Source organism: Ahaetulla prasina, chromosome 11 (genome assembly GCF_028640845.1).
Source record: "Ahaetulla prasina isolate Xishuangbanna chromosome 11, ASM2864084v1, whole genome shotgun sequence".
In the NCBI taxonomy this organism is placed as follows: domain Eukaryota; kingdom Metazoa; phylum Chordata; class Lepidosauria; order Squamata; family Colubridae; genus Ahaetulla; species Ahaetulla prasina.
This window is the reverse complement of record NC_080549.1, coordinates 5,240,802-5,264,402: the sequence shown is the minus strand read 5'-3', so window position 1 is coordinate 5,264,402 and position 23,601 is coordinate 5,240,802. Positions and strand designations below refer to the sequence as shown.

Below are 23,601 nucleotides of genomic sequence, written 5' to 3'. Positions count from 1 at the left end.
GGTAGAATGCCCAAGATATGTAATAACAGGTGCAGAATAAATATTTATCTTGTGAACTGGCAGGTTCGGGGATCTTATCAGCTTTGGTCCTTTGAGTCTACGGTACCCTTCCTTGGGCAGATTTCAAAGTGCAGGGCAGTGGCATTGACCAACCTCTACTGACCTTGAGAAACAGGTATTTTGCTTCTGAAGGAATCAAAGCAGCAAAGCAGAATCGAGTTCCTACTCCGACTTGGCTTTGTTTGAATAAACGGGAGCTGGGACACACTTTTCCTGTTAAGCTTGTAGTCCTCAACTTACAACAGCTTGCTTAAAAGTCGACAGAGATTCTCAGTCCTCCAGGTCATGGTTGAGAGAGAGATGATGGATGGATGGATGGATGGATGGATGGATGGATGGATGGATGGATGGATGGAGAGAGAGAGAGATTGATAGATTGATAGATGAGAGAGAGATAGACATGATGGGTGGATAAGAGAGAGATGATGGATGGATGGATGGAGAGAGAGAGAGAGAGATGAGAGATAGATAGACATGATGGGTGGATAAGAGAGAGATGATGGATGGATGGATGGATGGATGGATGGATGGATGGATGGATGGATGGAAAGATATGGATGGATGGATGGAGAGATGGAGAGAGAGAGAGATTGATAGATGAGAGAGATAGACATGATGGGTGGATAAGAGAGAGATGATGGATGGATGGATGGATGGATGGAGAGAGAGAGAGAGAGAGATGAGAGAGAGATAAACAGACATGATGGGTGGATAAGAGAGAGATGATGGATGGATGGATGGATGGATGGATGGATGGATGGAAAGATGGATGGATGGATGGATGGAGAGATGGAGAGAGAGAGAGACTGATAGATTGATAGATGAGAGAGAGATAGACATGATGGGCGGATAAGAGAGTGGATGGATGGAGAGATGGAGAGATGAGAGAGATAGATATGATGGATGGATAAGAGAGAGATGATAGATGGATGGATGGATAGATGTTACTGATAATGTTTAAGCTTACTGACCCATCTGTTGTAGGAACTCACGTTTCAATTCTTTTCACAATGGAGAAATAGGCGGCAGTATCCATGTAATATATAAACAAAATAACTTGCTAGATGTGTGTGGCCATCATGCGATTTAAAGGCCATCCGCTGAGTAATCTGGACAGCGTTCTGACAGTGCAGATTTCGCCATCGTGAGTTGTACCACGTTGTTATTTCCAGCTTCCTCTTAGTCAACGGCCGTAATAGCTTTTTACATCTTTGACCTAAATGCTAAGCGTGGCAAGGAAGTGCTGTGAAACTCCCATTTGATATAAAACCATACTCTTGTTTATCTAAGGTGTAAAATAAAACATTTCTTGGCAATTGGGGAGTAACTTCCAAAGTTATTTCATCTTGAAGTTTGGTCTGGCGGTTAAGACAGCAAGACTAGAAATCAGGAGCCTGGGAGTTCTAGCCCTGGCTTAGGCATGAAAGCCAGATGGATGACTTTGAGTCAGTCACTCTCTCCCAGCCCATAGAATTGTTGTCGTGGGGAAAATAGGAAAAGGAAGAAGGCGTATTAGGTATGTTCACTGTGCCTTAAGTTATTTATAAAAACAGTGAAAGTGAGATTCAATCCAAAACTTCCGAAGGCAGAAAACGAAGCGATGGATGGAAACTAATCAAGGAGAGAACCTACCTAAAAATAAAGAGAAATTTCCTGACAGTGAGAACAATTAACCAGTGGAACGACCTGCCTCCAGAAGTTGTGGGTGCTTCAACACTGGAGGTTTTCAAGAAGAGAGTGGACAACCACTTTTATGAAATAGCGGAGGGTCTCCTGCTTGAGCAGGGGGTTGGACTAGAAGACCTCCAAGGTCCCTTCCAAGTTATTCTGTAAAAGTTCAGAAGAGAAGGACTAGGGGTGACATAATAGTCATCCAGTATTTGAGGGGCTGCCCCAAAGAAGAGGGAGTCAAGCTATTCTTCAAAGCCCCTGAGGGTAGGACAAGAAGCAATGGGTGGAAACTAATCAAGGAGAGAAGCAACCTGGAACTAAGGAGAAAATTCCTGACAGTGAGAACAATTAACCAGTGGAACGACTTGCCACCAGAAGTTGTGGGAGCTCCCAACACTGGAGGTTTTTAAGAAGAGACTGGACAACCATTTGTCTGAAATGATATAGGGTCCTGATTGAGCAGGGGGTTGGACTAGAAGACCTCCGTGGTCCCTTCCAACTGTCTTATACTAAACTATACTGTGTATAGTTTATATATCTATACTGTGATGGCGAACATATGGCACGCGTACCAGAGCTGGCACGTGTAGTCATATCAATGGGCATGTGACCTCAGCTCCCAGCTGATTTTCGGGCCTTCTGTAGGGAAATTTTCCTGCCTCCAGAGGGCCTGTGGGGGAGGAGTGGGGGAAAGGCCCGTTTTTCTCTCTCACCTGGCTCCAGATCATCTCTAGGAGTCTCTGGAGGCTGGGGACAGCAAAAAATGTCACTTCCTGTCCAACCGGAAGTTGGCAAACAGGTAGTTTCTGGCCTCCGGATGTGGGGGTGGGGGTGGGAAAGGCCATTTTAGCCCTCCCCAGACTCATAGAGAGGCTCTGGAGCCCGGTGGAAGAGAAAAACAGGCCTACCGGGCTATCGCGTGCCAGGGGGAGGGGGGCTCGCGTGCGCATATGCGGGGGGAGGTCGCTTAGAATTATGGGTGTGGGCACGCACGCGCGTGACCCCCAACCCCCCCGGGCACGCGATGGCAAAAAGCTTAGCCATTGCTGTCCTAGGGTGTGGAGGTACCAAGTACTTCACTGGACTATTGCACCGCAGTTGCACAAGTGATATGTCAGAGAGCAAAGGTGCAAGAGGGATCGTTCTGCATCGCGTGATTGTCATATCTCCAACTTGGCCGCGGAGGGATATAATTGCAAGCCTCCAAACTTCTTAACGAAGATGGTTAAATAAAGAATAACAAGATTTATTCAGGAAGGAAGGTTCCACCGTACAGATGGGATTGGGCCATTATTGTAGGTGAAATGGCTGTTTTTGAAGCAGGCTTGAGATATCGTCGAGGCCAGTGGTCACCAACCAGTGGTCCGTGAGAAAATTTTGGTGCATTTTTTATATTGCACTAAATACTATTTATCTTTCTAAAAAATTCATATTAGTGGTCCACGGGATCTAAAATTAGGAATTTAGTGGTCCCTGAGGTCCAAAAGGTTGGAGACCCCTGGTCTAGGCCACGTTTCTCCAACTTTTTGACAACTTTAAAGACTTCTGGACTTCAATTCCCAGAATTCCTCAGCCTGCTACGCAATACAGTGCTATGCTGGCTGAGGAATTCTGGGAATTGAAGTCTTTAAAGTTGTCAAAAGTTGGAGAATCCTGTTCTAGGCGACTTTTGACTGATCTAAGTGGGGGGAAAAGTACTTCTCTCTCTGAAATTTGCCCAGCTTCCTGCCATAAATTCGTGAAGAAGTTGTTGCTACTTTCAAAGAAGTTTAACGGTCGTCCTCGTTTTTGACGATGCTTATATTTGAACTAGACTCTGTATTTATCTGTATGTATGTGTTTATTTATTTATTCTGTTATTTTATGCAGTGTATATTGGAGGTAGTGACTTTTTGAGAACTGTATGCAACAAAACTTCACTTTATAGTATGCCGATCAGTGTACATTAAAAGTGACAAAGTTATTCTATTCTATTCTTCATTACAATATTTATTCTATTCTATTCCTATTCCTATTCCTTAATCGTATTTCTTTTATTTTCTATTCTATTCCTGTTCTATTCTATTCTATTCTATTCTATTCTATTCTATTCTATTCTATTCTATTCTATTCCTATTCCTATTCCTATTCCTATTCCTATTCCTATTCCTATTCCTTAATCGTATTTCTTTTCTATTCCTATTCCTATTCCTATTCTATTCCTAGTCCTATTCTTTAATTGTAATTCTATTCTATTCTATTCTATTCTATTCTATTCTATTCTATTCTATTTTATTCTATTGTATTCTTCATTCCAATGTTTATTCTGTTCTGTTCTATTCTATTCTATTCTATTCTATTCTATTCTATTCTATTTTTATTCCAATTTCTATTCTATTCTATATTTTATTCTATTCTATTTCTAGGATCTACTAATTTTGGCCGTTGGGGGAAAAAAATTGAAATAAAAAGCAGCGATTAGACCAAATCTTTGTTTTTCCTCTCCACGTAGGAGGGCTGTATTGGCAATATCCTGTCATTTTAATTAGTCATGAAGAAACTTAGTGGGTATAAATGGGGATAATGAACACAATCCTTCCTTTGAACCAAGCAACCATTGTGTTACCGCGGCAATAACAATGCTTTGGTTTCAGTGGGGGAAACAGCCGCCTCATTTGCCAGGGTCACATGCTGTTGTGAGGATGCTTCTGCCCCGGTTGTGTGATTTTGGAAAACAATCCAGTTCCTTGAACGAGACAGAGATCGCTGCCGTCTGTCCCAAAGATGGATAAGTTGATATTTGTGGTGAACATGTTTTTAGAATACTGCCGAAAGTATCCGTTCCCATTGAAATAGATCAGAGCTGCTGCTTTATAATTTTGATGAGTAGTTGATCGAATGATGGCACTGATGATGTTACCTAGCTTGGTAGTGAGACGTCTGCCAGAAAATAGACACGCTCAGACAGTTCCAAGGACCCCACAGTCATCGTCCTCCTCCTCCTCCTCCTCCTCTTCCATTCAACAAACCCCACTCCCTTCTAGCACTGATGGTATTATCAAGTTTGGTAATGAAACATCTTCAAGAAAGCAGTCAAGCTCATATAAAAATGGCTTGTTCATATTATTATGAAAAAGCAAAAAGTTGTGATTTGATGTTAATGCCTTATTTTATTTATTTATTTATTTATTTTATTTATTTTATTTGCATTTATATCCCGCCCTTCTCCGAAGACTCAGGGCGGCTTACACTGTGTCAAGCAATAGTCTTCATCCATTTGTATATTATATACAAAGTCAACTTTTATTGCTCCCAACAATCTGGGTCCTCATTTTGCCTACCTTATAAAGGATGGAAGGCTGAGTCAACCTTGGGCCTGGTGGGGCTTGAACTTGCAGTAATTGCAGGCAGCTGTGTTAATAACAGACAGGCTTAGTCTGCTGAGCCACCAGGGGCTGTATTTTACTGTATTTTACTGTAACAGAGTCAGAAATCAATGCTGCTTCCCCCCGCCTTACCTTTCCTCACCTCTCCTTCCCCTTTTCCTCCCCACTGCTTTCCTATTTACTGGGTATTTTTGTATTTTAAATTACTTTATATTAAATTACTTTAAATTAACTCGCTTAAGACGCTGAGCTTGTCGATCGGAAGGTCGGCAGTTCAGCAGGTCGAACCCCTGGTGCCGCGTAATGGGGTGAGTTCCCATGACTTGTCCCAACTTCTGCCAACCTAGCAGTTCGAAAGCACATAAAAAATGCAAGTAGAAAAAATAGGGACCACCTTTGGTGGGAAGGTCACAGGCATTCCATGCTCCTTTGGCCTTTAGTCATGCCGGCCACATGACCATGGAGACGTCTTCGGACAGAAGTGTCTCTTCGGCTTTGCGATGGAGATGAGCACCGCTCCCTAGAGTCGGGAATGACTAGCACGTATGTGCGAGGGGGACCTTTGCCTTTTACCTTTATAACTCAATTAAAAAATGGGGGAAAAAGAAAGCGGCCAAGCTCCAAGAGCACCAGGCAGCCCCTCATATTTCTAAAACCATCTGTCTGTGGAGTCCTTTACTTCCCATCTGATACGGAATATAAAGGAGAAGCCAGAATCGACTGAATAATCCCTGCCTATTTGTGACGGAACACTTTCAAGATAGTGCGAAATTAATTTGCCCATCCCTTATTTAGATAAGGCGAGTTGGAATCTATTTTAAGCCTGGCACCAGCGGTGATAATCTGCGCCACGGCACAAACTGGCACATTTGTGATTAAGTGTTCCCGGAAAGATATTGCATTAATTTAAGTGTAGCTAAGCTAGATTGCGAAATTGGCAGCGGGCATACAAATTATATTCTAGAAACACCTTAACAGAGCAAACAGGTCATTCCTGCTCCTATTATTTGGATTATTCTGCCCTAGTTATAAGTGAGGCCAAATTCCTCAAGAGGCATAAAATGGAAAATAGCGATTACAGGTAGTCCCAGACTTACGCCCAAAATGGAGCCCAAAACTTCTGCTGCTACGTGAGACATTTAGTAGTGAGTTTTGCCCCCATTTTACGACCTTTCTTGCCACGGTCATTAAGCGAGTCACTGCAGTTGTTAGGTTAGTAACACGTGAGGGTGAGTCTGGCTTCCCCATTGACTTTGTCAGAGGGTCACAAAAAGGGGATCCCATAACCGTCATAAATGTGAGTCCATTGCCGAGCATCTTAATTTTGATCACATGACCGAGGGGATCGTAAGTCGTAAGTGTGAGAAAGGTGTAACGAGTGACTTTTTCCAGTGCTGGTCACTCAATGAAACAGTTGTAAGTCAAGGACTAGTTGTACTCGGGTGGCATGTTATCCTCTAAAGAAGAGATTGGACCACCTTTGTCTGACATTGTTATCGGATTTCCTGCCTGAGCAAGGGGTTGGACTAGAAGACCTCCGAGGTCCCTTTCCAACTCTCTTGTTCTCTCAATCGACAGGATTGCCTTGGAAAATCCAAATCTCCCTGGACTATGGAAGCGACAGTCCTTTAATTTAAACCGCTGAGTATTTTTTTTTTAATTGAAAAAGTTTTACAAAGTTTTAACAAATATCCCCCACTCCTTCCCCCCTCCCCTTACCTCCCCCCCCTCTCCCCCCCCTCTCCACCCCCCCCAAGACTTCCCAGAGCAAAATACAGAGTGTAGTAAACTTCTAACAATCATAAATTAAATTTATGCTAACTGTCCATAAACTCTCATCCCTCCATAGAGCCTTAATTTCCATTACACTTTGTTCATTCAAAAGCTATTTGATATTTCTTAGTCTGATATTTATTTTGAATATAGTCAATCCATCTTCTCCGTTCCACTATGTAGTTCTCTTGTGAACAGTCTTTCAAATATGCTGAGATTTTTGCCATTTCCGCCAGGTTAGCAACTTTTAATATCCATTCATCAATCGTAGGCAAATGTTCCTTCTTCCAGTACTGCGCTACCAATAGTCTGACTGCTGATATTAAATTTAAGATCAGTTTAGTCTCTATTGCCGTACAATCCATAGTTACACCCAATAAAAACAATTGCGGAGTAAACTTTATCTTCTTTTTCAAAACATTTTGCATAACCCACCATATCCTTATCCAAAATGATTTGATTTTTTTACAAGTCCACCACATATAACCGCTGAGTAATTTTATACTATGGCTCAATAAAGCCAACCCACAGATCCTTGATGTTGTAATTAGAAATTCTAATTCTGGCAAACGTGCAAAATGTCTTGTGGACTTCACCTTCCTGTCCACCGACCGGAAACAAAACAGAGAGAGATCGTGCAAGTTGTGTCTTGTGCTGAAATGTAGCACTGGCAAGATGGACCGGACAGGGAGGAGTTGCACCTCATACAGGCCCACACCCTGTTGTTTCTCTTAAAATGTCCTTTGTCGGCCAGCCAGGTACAAAGGACACCTTTACCTTTCTTGGGTTGGACAGGAAGTGAGAAACCCAAAACTTTTGGTTGACTGTGTGTTTTTTTTTACATTCAACTAAACTTATATTTAAGACAACTAAGATCATGGCATCTGGCCCTCTCAATTCCTGGCAGATAGATGGGGAAGAAATGGAGGTAGTGACAGATTTTATTTTCCTGGGCTCCAAGATCCCCGCAGAAGGGGACTCCAGCCAAGAAATGAAAAGACGCTTGCTCCTGGGGAGGAAAGCTATGGCAAATCTAGACAGCGTACTAAAAAGGAGAGACATCACCCTGCCAACAAAAGTGCGTATAGTCAAGGCTCTGGTTTTCCCAGTTGCAATGGATGGCTGTGAAAGTTGGACCATAAGGAAGGCTGAGCGCCAAAGAATGGAGGCCTTTGAACTCTGGTGCTGGAGAAGACTCCTGCGAGTCCCTTGGACCGCAAGGCGATCCAACCGGTCAGTCCTAGAGGAGATCAACCCTGACTTTTCTTTAGAAAGCCAGATCCTGAAGAGGAAACTCAAATACTTTGGCCACCTAATGAGAAGGAAGGACTCACTGGAGAAGAACCTAATGCTGGGAAAGATTGAGGGCGAAAGAAGAAGAGGACGACAGAGAACGAGGTGGCTGGATGGAGTCACTGAAGCAGTCGGCGTGAGTTAAATGGACTCCAGAGGATGGTGGAGGACAGGAAGGCCTGGAGGAACGTTGTCCATGGAGTCACGATGGGTCAGACACGACTTTGCAACTAACAACAACAAACTTATATTTTCCACTCCAGAGTCTGTAGAGTTCTCGGGAAGCAAATTACAAGCAGCAATAACAACCGCAACGCAAAAGAACCAAACCAGAATAACTGCTAAACTTTCAAAGTGCCAATGTAAGCAGTGTTCCGATGATGAAAGCAATCGCTGTATTCCTGCGGACTCTTCCCATCCTGGAAGAGTTTTAATTGGCCAGCATGAATGTCCCCATCGGAGCGTTGTGCTGGGCGATGTTGAGGCCCATACCTGGAAGATGGATTTCCTTCCTTCCTCATCTTAGCGGTGGTAGTTAAACAAAAATCCAAAACCTTCACTTTGGGACCGTTCTTTGGGTTCCTCCTGCAAGCAGACTTCATAGATGGCTGTTCCTTGGGTCTGTTGAGCGGGTAGAGTCAATGTTTGGGAGATAAACAGTTATATAAACCCAATAAATAAATAGCCTGCGGTCTATAGAAGAGACTGTTGGTAGCTCATGGTTGAACGGTGGGGTCCTTGGTGCTCTCTGAGCTTGGTGGTTCTCTTGCAGAGGTTTTGCTACCCAACTAGGTAACATCCTCAGTGCTAGAAGAGAACGGGAGTTGTGGAGTGGAGGAGAAGGGAGGGAGAAGAGGAGAAGCTTGGTGGTTCTCTTGCAGAGGTTTTGCTACCCAACTAGGTAACATCCTCAGTGCTAGAAGGGAATGGAGGTTTGGAGAGTAGAGGAGAAAGAAGAGGAGGAGAGGGGCTGGTGATATCAGAGCTTGGTGGTTTTCTTGGAGACATTTCACTGCCCCACTAGGTAACATCTCCAGTGCCAGGAGAGACTGGGGTCTGTTCTAGCACAAGATGGTGAAACATCTGCAAGAAAACCACCAAGCTCGGTGGCCCAACAAACAGCACCCCGACTCCTCAGCGGTCATGTTTGCAATAGCAGCTTTTCTGTTGTGCAGGTACGGGAAACACCGTGGCCATCATGATCAGCTACGCCAAAGGCAGAGAAATCCTTCAGAAGATTGAGAAGGGCTACCAGGTCACCATGGCTATCGAAGTAGGCAAAAAACACGGGTCGTGGATGAATAATTACTCCATTTTCTTCGTCTCGGTGTCCTTCTTCATCGTCACGGCCGCCACGGTGGGATACTTCATATTTTATTCCGCTAGAAGGCTTCGGGTTGCAAGGGCCCAGAACAGGAGACAGGTGAGTTTCTTCTTCCCCCCACCTCTTTGTTCTGTACAACCTGCTGCCAATCCGGCTTCGTTGTTTTTGTCTTCTCTTCGGTGATTGGCTCCCTTCTCTTGTAAGCCTATTCTTCCTCCAGTGGGATTTAGCAATAGCATTTAGACTTACATGCTACCCCACTGCTCTCCGAGCGCTTTATAACGGTGGCATATTGCACACACCCACACACCCAAACAATCTGGGTCCCTCATTTTACTGATCGTGGAAGGACAGCCAACTTTCAGCCCCGTCAGGATCGAACTTCAAGTTGTGGGGCAAGAGTTTTGAACAGTTATGCTTCATGAAAGGCCCGTCAAAAATTTATTAGACCTTAAGCCACCCTTCTTGACAAATTCATCAAATTCAAATTCAGTTCAAACCTTTATTGTCAATGCACCAAACATCTGTGCAATGAAATCGAATGAGCCTCCATGCAAAGTAGGGACCTCCAAAGTATTAGCATACATCCGGGGACATAACTTAATAATATAACACATTTCTTGATTTGGGAGGAATTTGTGGAATTTCTATTGTGTCTGAATTCTTTTTTTTATAATGGGCCAGACTGGATTCTAGTTGCAAATAGTCTTGTCCCAGCCAGCAAATAACTCAAAAAGATATACTTTTCTGGATAATTTCAGCTTTTAGTGAACAGCTGTTTTCCAAGGTCGGTAAATAAATTCTTGGAATACTTTTATGGATTTTTTAAATAGCTCAAGCAATATCCTTTTAAGAGTCTGCCAAGACTTATCACCTCCAAAACCCTTGAAGCAAAACTGGTGTGTTCCCCTTTATAGATTTTCCGTGCGTAGCTGGCTTAGCACTTTGGAGGCTCCCTTTGTTATAGGCACTTCAAGTTCTTCCAGTGTATAATTACAACCTTTCGCTTGCTTCTCCTATCCAAACTGAAATTAATTTGCCGAGGCTTAATGAGTTTGCCTCGGCGCGAAATGAATGCGTGCTAGCTCATCTGTATTTACAGCCTCATAAAAGGATGTGAATCTTTCGAGATCATTAAATATCTATGACGGTTTAATCTAATGCATGCCACCGGATGACTGTTCGGTGAAAAACTTCTGATATCACTGAAGTTGGCTGTCAAAGCAATCAAAGACAGAGGAGGTTTTTCAAACCGTATCCACAGTCTTTGGCATTCATCAGTAAGATTAAAAACAGAGAATACAGCTTTACTCCCATCTCGGTCGTGCCTGCAAGAAAAAGTGAACTACTTCTAGCCAGATTAGGGGTTGTTATTTTTAGATGGATCGATAGATAGATCGGTAAGTAGGTAGGTAGGTAGGTAGGTAGGTAGGTAGGTAGGTAGGTAGGTAGGTAGGTAGGTAGGTAGGTAGATAGATAGATAGATAGATAGATAGATAGATAGATAGATAGATAGATAGACAGATAGACAGATAGACAGATAGACAGATAGATAGATAGATATTGAGAGGGAGAGAGAGAGAGAGATTTAGATAGATAGATAGATAGATAGATAGATAGATAGATAGATAGATAGATAGATAGATAGATAGATAGATATTGAGAGGGGGAGAGAGAGAGATTTAGATAGATAGATAGATAGATAGATAGATAGATAGATAGATAGATAGATAGATAGATAGACAGACAGACAGACAGACAGATAGATAGATATTGAGAGGGAGAGAGAGAGAGATGGATGGATAGATAGATAGATAGATAGATAGATAGATAGATAGATAGATAGATAGATAGATATTGAGAGGGGGAGAGAGAGAGATTTAGATAGATAGATAGATAGATAGATAGATAGATAGATAGATAGATAGATAGATAGATAGATAGATAGATATACATATTTTTAGAAAGAGTGCAGAGAAGAGCAACAAAGATGATTAGGTTACTGGAAGCTAAAACATACAAAGAACGGTTGCAGGAACTGGGTATGTCTAATTTGACGAAAAGAAGGACTAGGGGAGACATGATAGCAGTGTTCCAATATCTCAGGAGGTGCCACAAAGAAGAAGGAGTCAAGCTATTCTCCAAAGCACCTGAGGGTAGAACAAGAAGCAATGGGTGGAAACTAATCAAGGAGAAAAGCAACCTAGAACTAAGGAGAAAATCCCTGACAATGACAATTAATCAGTGGAACTACCTGCCTCCAGACGTTGTGAATGCTCCAACACTGAAAGTTTTTAAGAAGAGATTAGATAACCATTTGTCTGAAGTGGTATAAAGTTTCCTGCCTGAGCAGGGGTTGGACTAGAGCTATCCAAAGTCCCTTCCAACTCTGTTATTCTATACGAAGCAGCTTTGGAGAGCGTGAAGCAAGTTCAGGCGAGCCATTTTTTCACCTTCTTTTAACCTTAACCAGTCACCTGAAAACAATTCGGCTGGCATGTGGGAATTTCCACTGGAATGTTTCCCGTTTGGCTCCACAAACCCCTCTGTATAAACCAGGTAATATTTTTCTACGTGCCAAGTAAACACTTCAAACCACATACCTGCAGACTCTTGACTTATAATTAGGCCCTGGGTAATACTCCTAGGCAGGTTTGCGCCATCTCTCCTAAAGAAACACCCTCACCCATTGTTAATTGTGTAGCATATCTAAACATTGGACGGGAGAACCAGTTATGCACTGACACACTGCTTGTCTATTACAGAGACGGCTGAAAGCAGACGCCAGAAAAGCAATTGGACAGCTGCAGCTACGCACGTTAAAACAGGGAGACGAGGTACGACCCAAAAAAGAACAAGGAGATACATTCACCCTCTTCGCGTGCACGCCGCACCTGCCTAAAAAAGGCACCTGCCCAGCCTCTTCTTGTTACTGTTCCAGAAAATAACTATATCCCTAGTTTGTTTGTTTCTCTTAAACGTCCTATAGCAGTGATGGCAAACCTTTTCAGCACCAAGTGCCGAAAACGGTGCACGTGCGCACCTGGGCCGCAACACAGAAGAGAAACTGCCCAGGGCGCATGTGCATGCCCAAAAATGAACTTCCGGTTTCAGCTGCTGAACTTCCGGTTTCAGCCAGCTACTCTTCCGGGTTTCTGGCGCGCATGCACACGCAACAATCAGCTGGCCGACGCGCATGCTCACGCAGGAAAACAGAAGACCAGCTCTTCTAGTGTCCGGCACTGCCACATGGTAAAAGGCCAGCTGATTATCGCATGCACATGTGCGCCAGAAACCCGAAAGAGGAACGGGTGACGCCGTGCGTGCCAGGCGACATGGCTCTCCGCTTGCCACTTTGGCCACGCGTGCCATAGGTTTGCCGTCACGGTCCTATAATGTCGCAAGGTCGCCTGTTACGCTGGGCCAGTTTGACTCTCCCACCATAGTTCCTTACAGCAAAGAGAGGTGTTTGAACACAAGTCGGTATGAAAAGAGAAAGAGAGAGAGAGAGAGAGAGAACGCAATTCGGAGGGTTGATTTTAAACAACGGTTTTGTTGAAGTTTGTTCAGGAGGTGTGACTCGTTCAACAAATTACACCCGGTTAATTTCCAGGAGCAAAAAAATAAATAAATAAAATGGAGGGAAATTCCGGAGGCATACATAAATAAAAACATCGGGTTTATTTGTTGATTTTACTCGTATGTGACCCGTCTCGCCTAGATTGTTGTTGTGGAACAGGGGTGTGTCAAACTCACCTCGTCACATGACGCATCGTGACTTTTTCCCTTTTGCTAAACCAGGGGTGGGCGTGGCCGGCGCATGATGTATCCAGCCCACGGGCCAAAAGTTTGACACCCTTGTTGGAGAAGGTGTTCCTATGTTCAGTTGTTGCCTGTATGTTTCTATAGATCCTATGACTCTTAACACAGGGGTGTCAAACTCGAGGCCCCATAGGCCAGGGGTGAAATGCTACCGGTCTGGGCCGGTTCGCCTGAACCGGTAGTAAAAGAATGCTTCAAAAAGTGCAACAATCAGCTGTGCATCTGGATCCTTGGAACTTTGTTTTTACTTTTTTAGCATTTTTTTTTTACTATCTGTTCACCCGAAATGATAGTAAAAAAATACTAAAAAAAGTAAAATAAATAAATAAATAAATTCCCACAATCAGCTGTGCAATGTCAGAACTTTTTTAAAAACTTTTTTAGCATTATTTTTTTTTACTACCGATTAGCTGTGAGACAATCTGCTGTGCCTGATCGTCTTTGAGGTTCCTGCTTGTTGCAGGCGCCCTTTTGTGTGAAGTCCAGCTGTTTTTGCATTGTGTGTGAGTCAGTTGTGAAGCCATGCACACCCGGTCACATGACCACTAAGCCATGCCCACTCGGCCATACGACTAAACCATGCCCACCCCATCACATGACCACCAAGCCACACCCACAGAACCGGTAGGGGAAAATTTTGAATTTTACCACTGCCATGGGTCGAATCCAGCCTGCAGGGTGCTTAGATCTTGCCCGCAGCGCTGCTCTGGAAACATCGAAGGACCGACCCATTGTGCTTCTGCTAGCGAAAACGGAACTACTCCCCAGCTGCGTTTTCGCTGGCAGAGGGTTGCAGGAGGCCATTGCAGCCGGAAACGGAGCTTGGGAGCCGGTTTTTGCTAGCAGAGCACTCAGGCCACCACCGATGCCCCCGACACAAGTGATGTTGAGCTGGCCACGTCCATCCCAGCCCCCCCCCCCGCCACAAAAGGTCAAACACAACCCTGATGTGGCCCTCAATGAAATCGAATTTGACACCCCTGCTGTGACACCTTGCCTCTAGATCAGGGGGCCGACAACCCCTGAGCCGTGGACCGGGCCACGGCATGACAGAAACTGAGCCACCCAAATAAGCAAAAGGCCCCATCCGTGGGATGCAGGCAGCCTGCGAAACCACGCCCGTTCTGGTCCATCGAAAAACTTCACGGAACTAACTGGTCTCTGGCGCTGCTCTAGATAATTTCTCAGGAATCTCATCTTTGTTAGCTTCCGTGTTGTAAAACATCATTTTCGTTGTGTACAAAGCTGGTGGACGGTCCTTTCGAAGGGAGGTCAGCTGAGTCCCAGTCCCTCCCATGTTTGTACGTCCTCCGGTTAGTTGAACACAAGAAAAAATGTCTTCGTTCTCTTCTTTTCTTTAAAGGAAACCGGTCCTGATGCAGACAGCTGTGCAGTGTGCATTGAAGCGTACAAACCAAATGATGTCGTCCGAATTTTAACCTGCAAGTAGGTTCTTTTTTTTTTTCTCCTTTCTTTCCCTTCCCTGAAAGTTAACTTGCTCGTTCTCCTTCTTGCTTCCTCTGTTCTCCTGGGGAGCTGTTTTCAACGGCTCTGCTCTTGTTTCTCACCATCCGGTAATTGACTCAAATGACACTGATCAGTTGAGTTCAGGTGTAATCGAACAGTCTAGATCGGGGGTGGGTGGGTGGGTGCCCAACCTTGGTAGCTTTAAGACTGCTGGATTTCAACTCCCAGCATTCTCCCTGCCAGCAAGGGGAATTCTGGGATTTGAAGTTCACCGATCTTAAAAGTTGCCAAGGTTGGAAATCTCTGGTCTAGAATGCTATAATTGCATTTAGGTTTGGAGTACCATTTAAACATACATACATATATACATGGATGGATGGATGGATGGATGGATGGATGGATGGATGGATGGATGGATGGATGGATGGATGGATGGACGGACGGACAGACAGACAGACAGACATATATTACATATATAGAGAGACAGAAATAGAGATATATAGATTATAGATATAGAATAGATATAGATATAGATAGGTAGGTAGACATGATGATAGACAGACAGACAGACAGACAGGTAGGTAGGTAGATAGATACAGAGATACAGAGATACAGAGTTACAGAGATAGATACAGATAAAGAGATAGATATAGATAATTAGACAGATAAATAGATGATACAGAGATACAGAGATAGATATAGATAATTAGATAGATATAGATAAATAGATGATAGATAGATAGGAAGGACTATATTTTAAATAACTGCAGACTTTAATTCGAGATCTTCACACTTTATTAGGTTCCTAAAATAACAAAAACATTTGCATAAACAATATTCCTACAAGTAGACCTATATGACTATATTATAATATGCATATCAAGACTCACTATTTTAACTGTTGAATGATGATAAAAGTTCTGTGCCCTTTTAAACAGTAATTGGATTTAAAAGACAAGAAGACCAAATCAAAGTACACCAGCATTCTGATTTGGTATATTCCTGCATGATAGGTGAGCAAACCTAGCAGTGATTGATTAGCAGACCATGACTAAGCAAAACATAACATAATGTGTGAACCAAGTCAATTATATATATATATATATATTAAAAAATCAGCAAAAAACATTGCTCAGATCTGTTGAGTGGTGCTATACATTTTGTTTTACTGTGTATATTGTGGGTTTTTATTATCTAGCTGTACACCGCCCTGAGTCCTTCGGGAGAAGGGCGGTATAAAAATCTAATAAAATAAATAATAAATAAATAAATTATTTTCTTTTTTTATCTTTTCCAGCCATCTGTTTCACAAGGGCTGTATTGATCCCTGGCTGCTGGAGCACAGGACCTGCCCCATGTGTAAATGTGACATACTCAAGGCTTTGGGAATTGAGGTAAACCTGCGAGCTGTAGTTAAGTCACTCATTACCTGCTTATTTTGCTACTACTGGATTTGCTCGGGAGAAAACAACTGCAATGCCCTTAATCCTCTTGGAAAGACATTTTCGCCCATTTTTCTGAAGCTCTCTTTGGAGGCTTTTTTTCTGAAGCTCTGTTTGGGGGCTTCTTTTCTGAAGCTTCTTTCAGCCTCTGAAACCTCCATTTGAGAAGCTGGGCGGGGCTACATTCGGAGTATAAGACGCACCCAGATTTTCACCCTCTTTTTTGGGGGGAAAATGTGCGTCTTATACTCCAAAAAATATGGTATATTGACCGCACGTGTAAAACAAATCAAGCTAGGACTTATTTTGGGGGTAGGTCGTATTTTTGGAGAAACGTGGTAGATGGCGAGAAGATAGCTTTCAGCTTTGCGGAAATAACTTTTATTTTGCTAACGACGTTTTTCCCCCTGAAATTCTGCTTGGCGCAGGTGGACATAGAAGAGCGAGGAGAAGCTACTCAAGCCCCCACGGTCTCCAGTGAAGCCTCGAACGTCCCTGCGGTTAACGAAGAAGATAATCATAGCGAGACCGCCTCATCAGGGTACGCTTCCGTGCAGGGAACCGACGAACCGGCTCCGGAGGAGCGTGTTACTCCAGAGAGTAAGTTTCCGACAGCTTTTGCAAATTTACAATTGCCCGGTTCTTTCTCAGGAGGAAGCATTCCTTTGGTTTTTTCCTTTTGGCATTAAAAAATTGGCAGATGTCGGCTGCCCCCTGCTGGGGATTCAGTGGCACCACCACGAGGAGAGGGAATTTACATTCCTCGGTTCCTTTTTGCAAAAAAGTAAGGATGACACTAACGGATTGTGCTGGTGTGCGGTGTCTGTGTGTTTGTGTGTGTGTATGTCATTTCCCTGTGGCTGAGCTGCGACAAATAGATTTGAACAGAAACACTGTAGTAATAGAAAATACCCCAAAGAAGCGCAGCATATAAGGAGCTCTGTTCATAGCATTTATTTATTGATTTGTTTACTTGTATCCCACTTCATTATTCTTGCAAATAACTCAAGGCGGTGAACATATGCAGCACAATTTCCTCCTCCTGTTTTCCCCAAGCAACAACCCTGTGAGGTAGGTTGGGCTAAAAGAGAGGGACTGGCCCAATTGGCTTTCATGCCAAAGGCGGGAGTAGAACTCGCTGTCTCTTAGTGGCTTTCGTGTCTAAGGTGGGACTAGAACTCAGTCTCCTAGTGATTGACCCAAAGTCACCCAGCTGGCTTTTATGCCAAATGTGGGACTAGAACTCACAATCTCCTTATAATTGGCCCAAAGTTACCTAGCTGGCTTTCATGCCAAAAGTGGGACTAGAACTCACAATCTCCTGGTAATTGGCACAAAGTCACCCAGCTGGCTTTCGTATCTTAAGGTGGGACTAGAACTCACCATCTCCTGGTGATTGGCCCGAAGTTATCCAGCTGGCTTTTGTGCCTATCTCAGGACTAGAATTCACCATCTCCCACTTTCTAGCCTGGTACCTTAACCACTAAACCAAACTGTCTCTCTGCTCTTATTAAGCGCTGTGATTTGAGGGGTTGCAATGAAAGCAGAAATGTTAGGAATTGTTTTTTAAAGTCCCTTTGCTGAATAAAAAGCTAGATTTCCCAGGCTTTCAGTTTTACAGCTCCAGATAATTATTCCTGCATCAGGAACCCAGGAGAATTTTCCGAAGCTCCCGGATGTTGTTTTTATGTGCAGCCTTAATGACTTATTAACCACAACTTTATTAATCCAGCCGTCCGATAAACACAGGTGATTGGCTGCCAAAAATCAGTGAAGATTATTGCTGCTGTTGGAAATACAGCAACCACTGGAAATCTAGAAAAAAACTGGAAAATAAGGCCCAGCGTGATTTTTTCAGGATGCTTGTAATATAAGCCCTACCCCAAAAATAATCCCCCGTTAAGATTCTCAGCCGGATGGATGCATTTAGTACCGTATTTTCCCCCAAATAAGACCCAACTGGAAAATAAGCCCTAGCGTGATTTTTTCAGGATGTTCGTAATATAAGCCCTACCCCAAAAATAAGCCCCAGTTAAGATCGTCAGTAGATGGAAGCGTTTAGTACTATATTTCCCCCCAAATAAGACCTAACCGGAAAATAAGCTATAGTGCTTCTTTTGGAACAAAAATCAATATGACCCTGTCTTATTTTCGGGGAAACACTGTAAAATTTTTTAAGCTACTAAATACTTGTAGCATTTTTTTTAGATCTATCAAGACACCATCTCCATGAATTTCCAATGAGTAGGGCCATTGCCATATTGCATTTCTGATTTATTCTGCCAAGATAGAGAAGCCTGGGGTAGCTCCTGATTTAATTAATTAACTTTAAAAAAATAATAGAGTAGACTTGCCTAGCCTAGCCTAGCCTAGCCTAGCCTAGCCTAGCCTAGAATAGAATAGAATAGAATAGAATAGAATAGAATAGAATAGAATAGAATTCTTTATTGACCAAGTGTGATTGACACACAAGGAATTTGTCTTGGTATATCCGCTCTCGATGTACATAAACAAAAGATGCATTCATCAAGAAACATAAGGTACAACATTTACAACACTTAATAATAGTCATAGGGAACAAATAAGCAATCAAATCACATTAGGAAACAGTCAATCTAAATCTTAAGGATACCAGCAACAAGGTTACAGTCATAAAGTCATAAGCGGGAGGAGACGGGTGATAGGAAGGATGAGAAAATGAATAGTAATGCAGACTTAGTAACTAGTTTGACAGTGTTGAGGGAAAGCCAGCCTTTTAAAAAGACGAACTCCTCCTAAGAGTAGTTGAACAAAAATAATAGAAGTTGAATGAAAAGCCTTACTTTTGCACGATCCATTTTAGGATTTGGCTGTTATGATCTTGTTCGTAAACCAGCAAAATCCTAGAATGGATCTTTCAAAGAAGGCTTTTGAATGAAAATCCTCCTTAATAAAATTAAGAAACTGTAGAAGGCTAATAAGGATTATTGGCCTATTTGGCAAAAACATGCCCCAGCAGATAATCTTTTCCGACTTGAAAAATTCAGTTTCTATTTTTTGAACCGATGGAACTGTTCAAACCGATCTACAAACTTAACGGCGTTTTAAGCCTATTAAGTCCTATCCTTTCTTTTAAAATTCAAATTAACGCCCCAGTAAGCCTTCAAACCGCTTGGTATTGAAGGTCAGTGGCTTGGCCAAAGCCCACCAGTTGTCACTGCAGCCACAGTCTTCTCGTTCGTAGAAGACTTTCTTCTCTTCTCCCTGCGTCCTGCTAGCAGATAAAAGCTCTGAATGGAAAATTCAGAAATCAAAATCAAAATTGAAAACTACCCACATATAGACTGGGTCAGGGGTGAAATCCAGCAGGTTCTGATAGGTTCTGGAGAACCGGTAGCAGAAATTTTGAGTAGTTCGGAGAACCGGCAATTCGTCAGAAATGGTGTAAGGTCTCCTACTTACAGGCGAGGGGTGGGGGGTTTGGACTAGATGATCTACAAGGTTCCTTCCAACTCTGGTAATCTGCTAAATCTGTTAAAATGCTTGTACAGGAAGGCCTCGACCACATAGGACTAGCCGTTTAAGCTTCTGCAGCGCTGGGCAGGCTGCATTACGGAAGCCAAACAGAGCGGGTTGTCCTTGGCTTGTCCGGTAGCCTCATGGAAACAACCGCCATGTTGTAGTCTGTAGCTCAGGGGTGTCAAACTCGACTTCTTTGAGGGCCGCATCAGAGTTGTGTTTGAACTCAGGGGGCAGGGTGGGTATGGCCGGCATGACATCACTCGTGTCGGGGGGGGGGCACCTGTGGTGGCCCGAGTGCTCTGCCAGCGAAAATGGGCTGCCGAGCTCCATTTTTGGCTGGGATGGCCTCCTGCAACCCTCTGCCAGCAAAAACGGAGCTCGGGAGGGCCACACGTTTTCAGCGACAAGAGGCACAGCGGGCCGGTCCTTCGCTATTTCCACGGTGGCCCCATGGGCCAGATCTAAACATCCCCTGGGCCTCGAGTTTGACACCCCTGCCGTAGCTCGTACAAGGAATGTGACGGGCTGTGAGAAGATAGCCAGCCAGCTCCTCCTCCTCCTCTTCTTCCTCCTCCTCCTTTCTCCAAAGGTGACCATCTCCGTCTTGTGAACGCTTCGCAGACCCCGGATGTGGACACGCTGCCCCATCTTGACAATCCCGCTTTCGAAGGGGACGAAGCCCCCGGACAGCCAGTGAAATCCTAGGTGCTGTTGGCGCAAGACTGCAGTTCGCTTGAGACACCAGCATCTCACCACGAGAACACCGCTAAGACTGATGTAGCAGCAATGTTCCCTTGAGACACCCCCCCCATCCCGACTCCCCCAAGATAAAATACACAATTTTAAGATTGCAGTTCTTTGGAGTGGCCTGCCCGTCACTTTTTTTCTTTCTTTCCTGAATTAGTCTTTTTAGTATTATTGATTCTTTTCTTTGACGCCACCCAGGAAAAAAACCATCCAAAGGAAACCACGACCATCCGAGCGTTATCGTTTTTTCCTGTTCGTCCTACGGGAAGCATTAACCCGTCAAAAAACCATATATTTTACATGCCGATCTTCAAATTAAGTTTGAACGGATCAGGTTCGCTTTTTAAATAAATTTTAAACTTTTCGGGTGTCAAAAGCACCGGGTGTACTTTTCAGCACGGGTTCGAATCCACTTGGCTTTTCTGTAATTTATCGAGGGGCTTCTCCTTTCCTTGATTTTTGAGAATCGCCCCTCGCCGCGTTAAATCGCCAAGCAATTTCAGCTTTCAGTCTTGACGGTAAAAGACACTGGGAGTATTTTCTTTCCACCACCCCCTTCACTGATTATAGAGCAAAATTTAACACTCGGAAACCAAATGGACATTTGCAAAAATGTTCATGGGAACAGAATGCAACTTATTTTGTACTTCGGGGGGGGGGGGGAGGAAGCTGCAATAAAATTTGGCCTGTGTTGTTGTTGCAATCTTAACAAGCTGCCACACGGCTCAGTGAATGGTCCAGATTTTAGCTGTTTTTAACTTTGTCAGAGGTTTAAATAGGCCTCACTCAAAGGGGATTATTTTGTTGTTGTTGCTGCTGCTGCTACTCCAAAGAAAACAGCTAAGTGAAGAGACCCAAAGAGTACTGTAAATATTCAGAATAGGCAATGCATGGACGTGGCTAAACTGGAAATTAATGAATGGGTGAACTTTTAAAATTATTTTTCTAACCTGTAAGACGGGAATAAGGGGAACACAGGGGTGCCTTTTGCATAGAGCCCAAGAACCTCATCCACCAAAGTGAATTTACCTATATTTAATAATGCACTTTATCTCGCGTCTGTGTTTCCGTTTCTGATGGCAAGTCTAGCATAAGGTCGACCGAGGAACCGCAATGGTACCTTTTCCCGCGTTGATTCCGATAGGGGAAAAAATCAGCACGCCTTTCTCCCTTTTTGCATAGTGTTCAATGAAATTGTAAATATCTGATTTCTACTGAATTCCTTTGAATACAAAATGTAAATAAAGCTATACTACTGCCTGTTTAGGATGTTCTCCTTTTTTAAAAAAAAAAATTAAAATAAAAACAGTTGAATATAAGCTGGCGTGTGTTCAACAGTCTAACCCTAACATTGCAGAAATCCAGAAAGTTAATTCTTCTTCTTCTTCTTCTTCTTCTTCTTCTTCTTCTTCTTCTTCTTCTTCTTCTTCTTCTTCTTCTTCTTCTTCTTCTTCTTCTTCTTCTTCTTCTTCTTCTTCTTCTTCTTCTTCTTCTTCTTCTTCTTCTTCTTCTCCACCTCCTCCTCCTGCTTCTGCTTCTCATCCTCCTCCTCTTCCTCCTCCTCCCTTCTAGCATTGGTGATGCTACCTAACTGGGTTATAAAACATCTGCAAGAAAACACCTAAGCTCAGAGAGCACCAAAGAAGCCACAATCATCTTCTTCTTCTTCCTCTTCTCCTTCCTCCTCCTCCTCCTCTTCTTCTTCCCCTTCCCCTTCCTCCCCTTCTTCTTCTTCTTCTTCCTCTTCCCCTTCCTCATCTTCTTCTTCCCCTTCCTCCTCATCTTCTTTTTCTTCCCCTTCCTCCTCCTCCCCTTCTTCTTCCTCTTCCTCTTCCTCTTCTTCTTCCTCATCATCTTCTTCCTCTTCTTCCTCCTTCCTCTCCTTCCATATCCATCATTGGGAGTTGGCGATCATGTTGGCAATCCTATTTTTATCAGCAGCCGCATGAAAAAGCGCTGTTGAGTTTTGTCCAAACCGGTCCCTTAGATTTTGAAGCCATGGTGTTCTTCTTCTGCCTGGACCTCGTTTGCCTTCAATCTTTTCCCTGGAGGAGTAAGTGAAGGACGCCGTAATTTTCTGAGTGTCGCATCCCAGGCCTGAAATATTCAAATTTTTGCTTTTTTATGGTTTTGACGATTTCCCTTGGCTTTCCGTGGCAGCTTATCCCCTCCTCCTCTCTGATTTTGTCAGCCCAGCTTATTCGTAACAGCCGCCTGTAAATTCCACATTTCAGATGCTTCTGGTCATTCAAGTACCTTTCTGGCAGAGACCCAACTCTCCACTCCGTAGAGCCGATTGCATCTCAGGAGATTGTAGGAGAATATGCATCTCAACTTAAAAATTATTTCCATTCTTAAAAAACAAAAGAGAGCTCGCTTAAGTAGATAAGACAGGAGAAATTAATCACCGAGATACGAAGAGAAGTCATTTAGGAACCGATTATCGTACAGATGGTAATTCCAGCTATTTTTTTTTTTAAAAAAATAGGGTTTTTTTCAGGTTGTGGGGAGATTCGTCAAAATAGCTGCCGATTTGGGTGCATTAAGGCAGAATTGTAGCGGTTGTTAGGCATAATACCAGAAAAAATACGATCAAGGGAATGTATATTTGACATTACATATTTTGACAGCAGCCAAAACTATATTTGCACAAGACCGGAAGAACGAGGAAACACAGAAGAAGCTATAATTTAAAAAATAATAGACTGTGCAGAAATGGACCAGCTAACACTGAAGATAAGAAGAAAAGGACGTACGACTATCAGGAATCTTGAATATTGTATGCAGCCACAGTCAGGTGAACGTGATTTCTGAGATGCCAGGAGGTTGCACGTTTTTCCTGCTCTTCACCTGTGACTCCGCCTTTTCCCACCTGAGGAACCGCACGGTCCTGGAGTTACAACGGCAATCAGGGACTCCTGGGATCACTGTTGCTAAGTGATGCGGTCATTAACGCATTATTATTATTAGGTATTACATTTGTTGGCTGCCCATCTCACGCCGAGAGAGCGGCTTGCCACGTTACAAAAGAATAAGTGCAACTAACATGTATCCATAAGGGCCAAAACACTCCTTAAGATGCGGATGGTGCTTAGCAACGGGATTTCGGCTGCTGATTGTCGTCGTAACTTGAGGA

General features: G+C 43.4%; 1 protein-coding gene across 2 annotated transcripts in view; it reads left to right on the top strand.

The window, feature by feature from the left end:
• Positions 1 to 21,795, top strand: part of RNF128 (ring finger protein 128) — a 50,113-nt gene extending 28,318 nt beyond the window's left edge. Inside the window, exons 2-7 of one of the 2 annotated variants that reach the window (XM_058196842.1) lie at positions 9,338 to 9,585; positions 12,252 to 12,323; positions 14,672 to 14,754; positions 16,073 to 16,169; positions 16,646 to 16,817; positions 20,308 to 21,795. In XM_058196842.1, coding sequence (XP_058052825.1) covers positions 9,338 to 9,585; positions 12,252 to 12,323; positions 14,672 to 14,754; positions 16,073 to 16,169; positions 16,646 to 16,817; positions 20,308 to 20,423 — 788 coding nt within the window. In that variant the 3' untranslated portion in view covers positions 20,424 to 21,795. The remainder of the gene's footprint in view (positions 1 to 9,337; positions 9,586 to 12,251; positions 12,324 to 14,671; positions 14,755 to 16,072; positions 16,170 to 16,645; positions 16,818 to 20,307) is intronic. The other variant, XM_058196841.1, reaches the window with a different exon arrangement.
• The last annotated feature ends 1,806 nt before the right edge of the window (positions 21,796 to 23,601 follow it).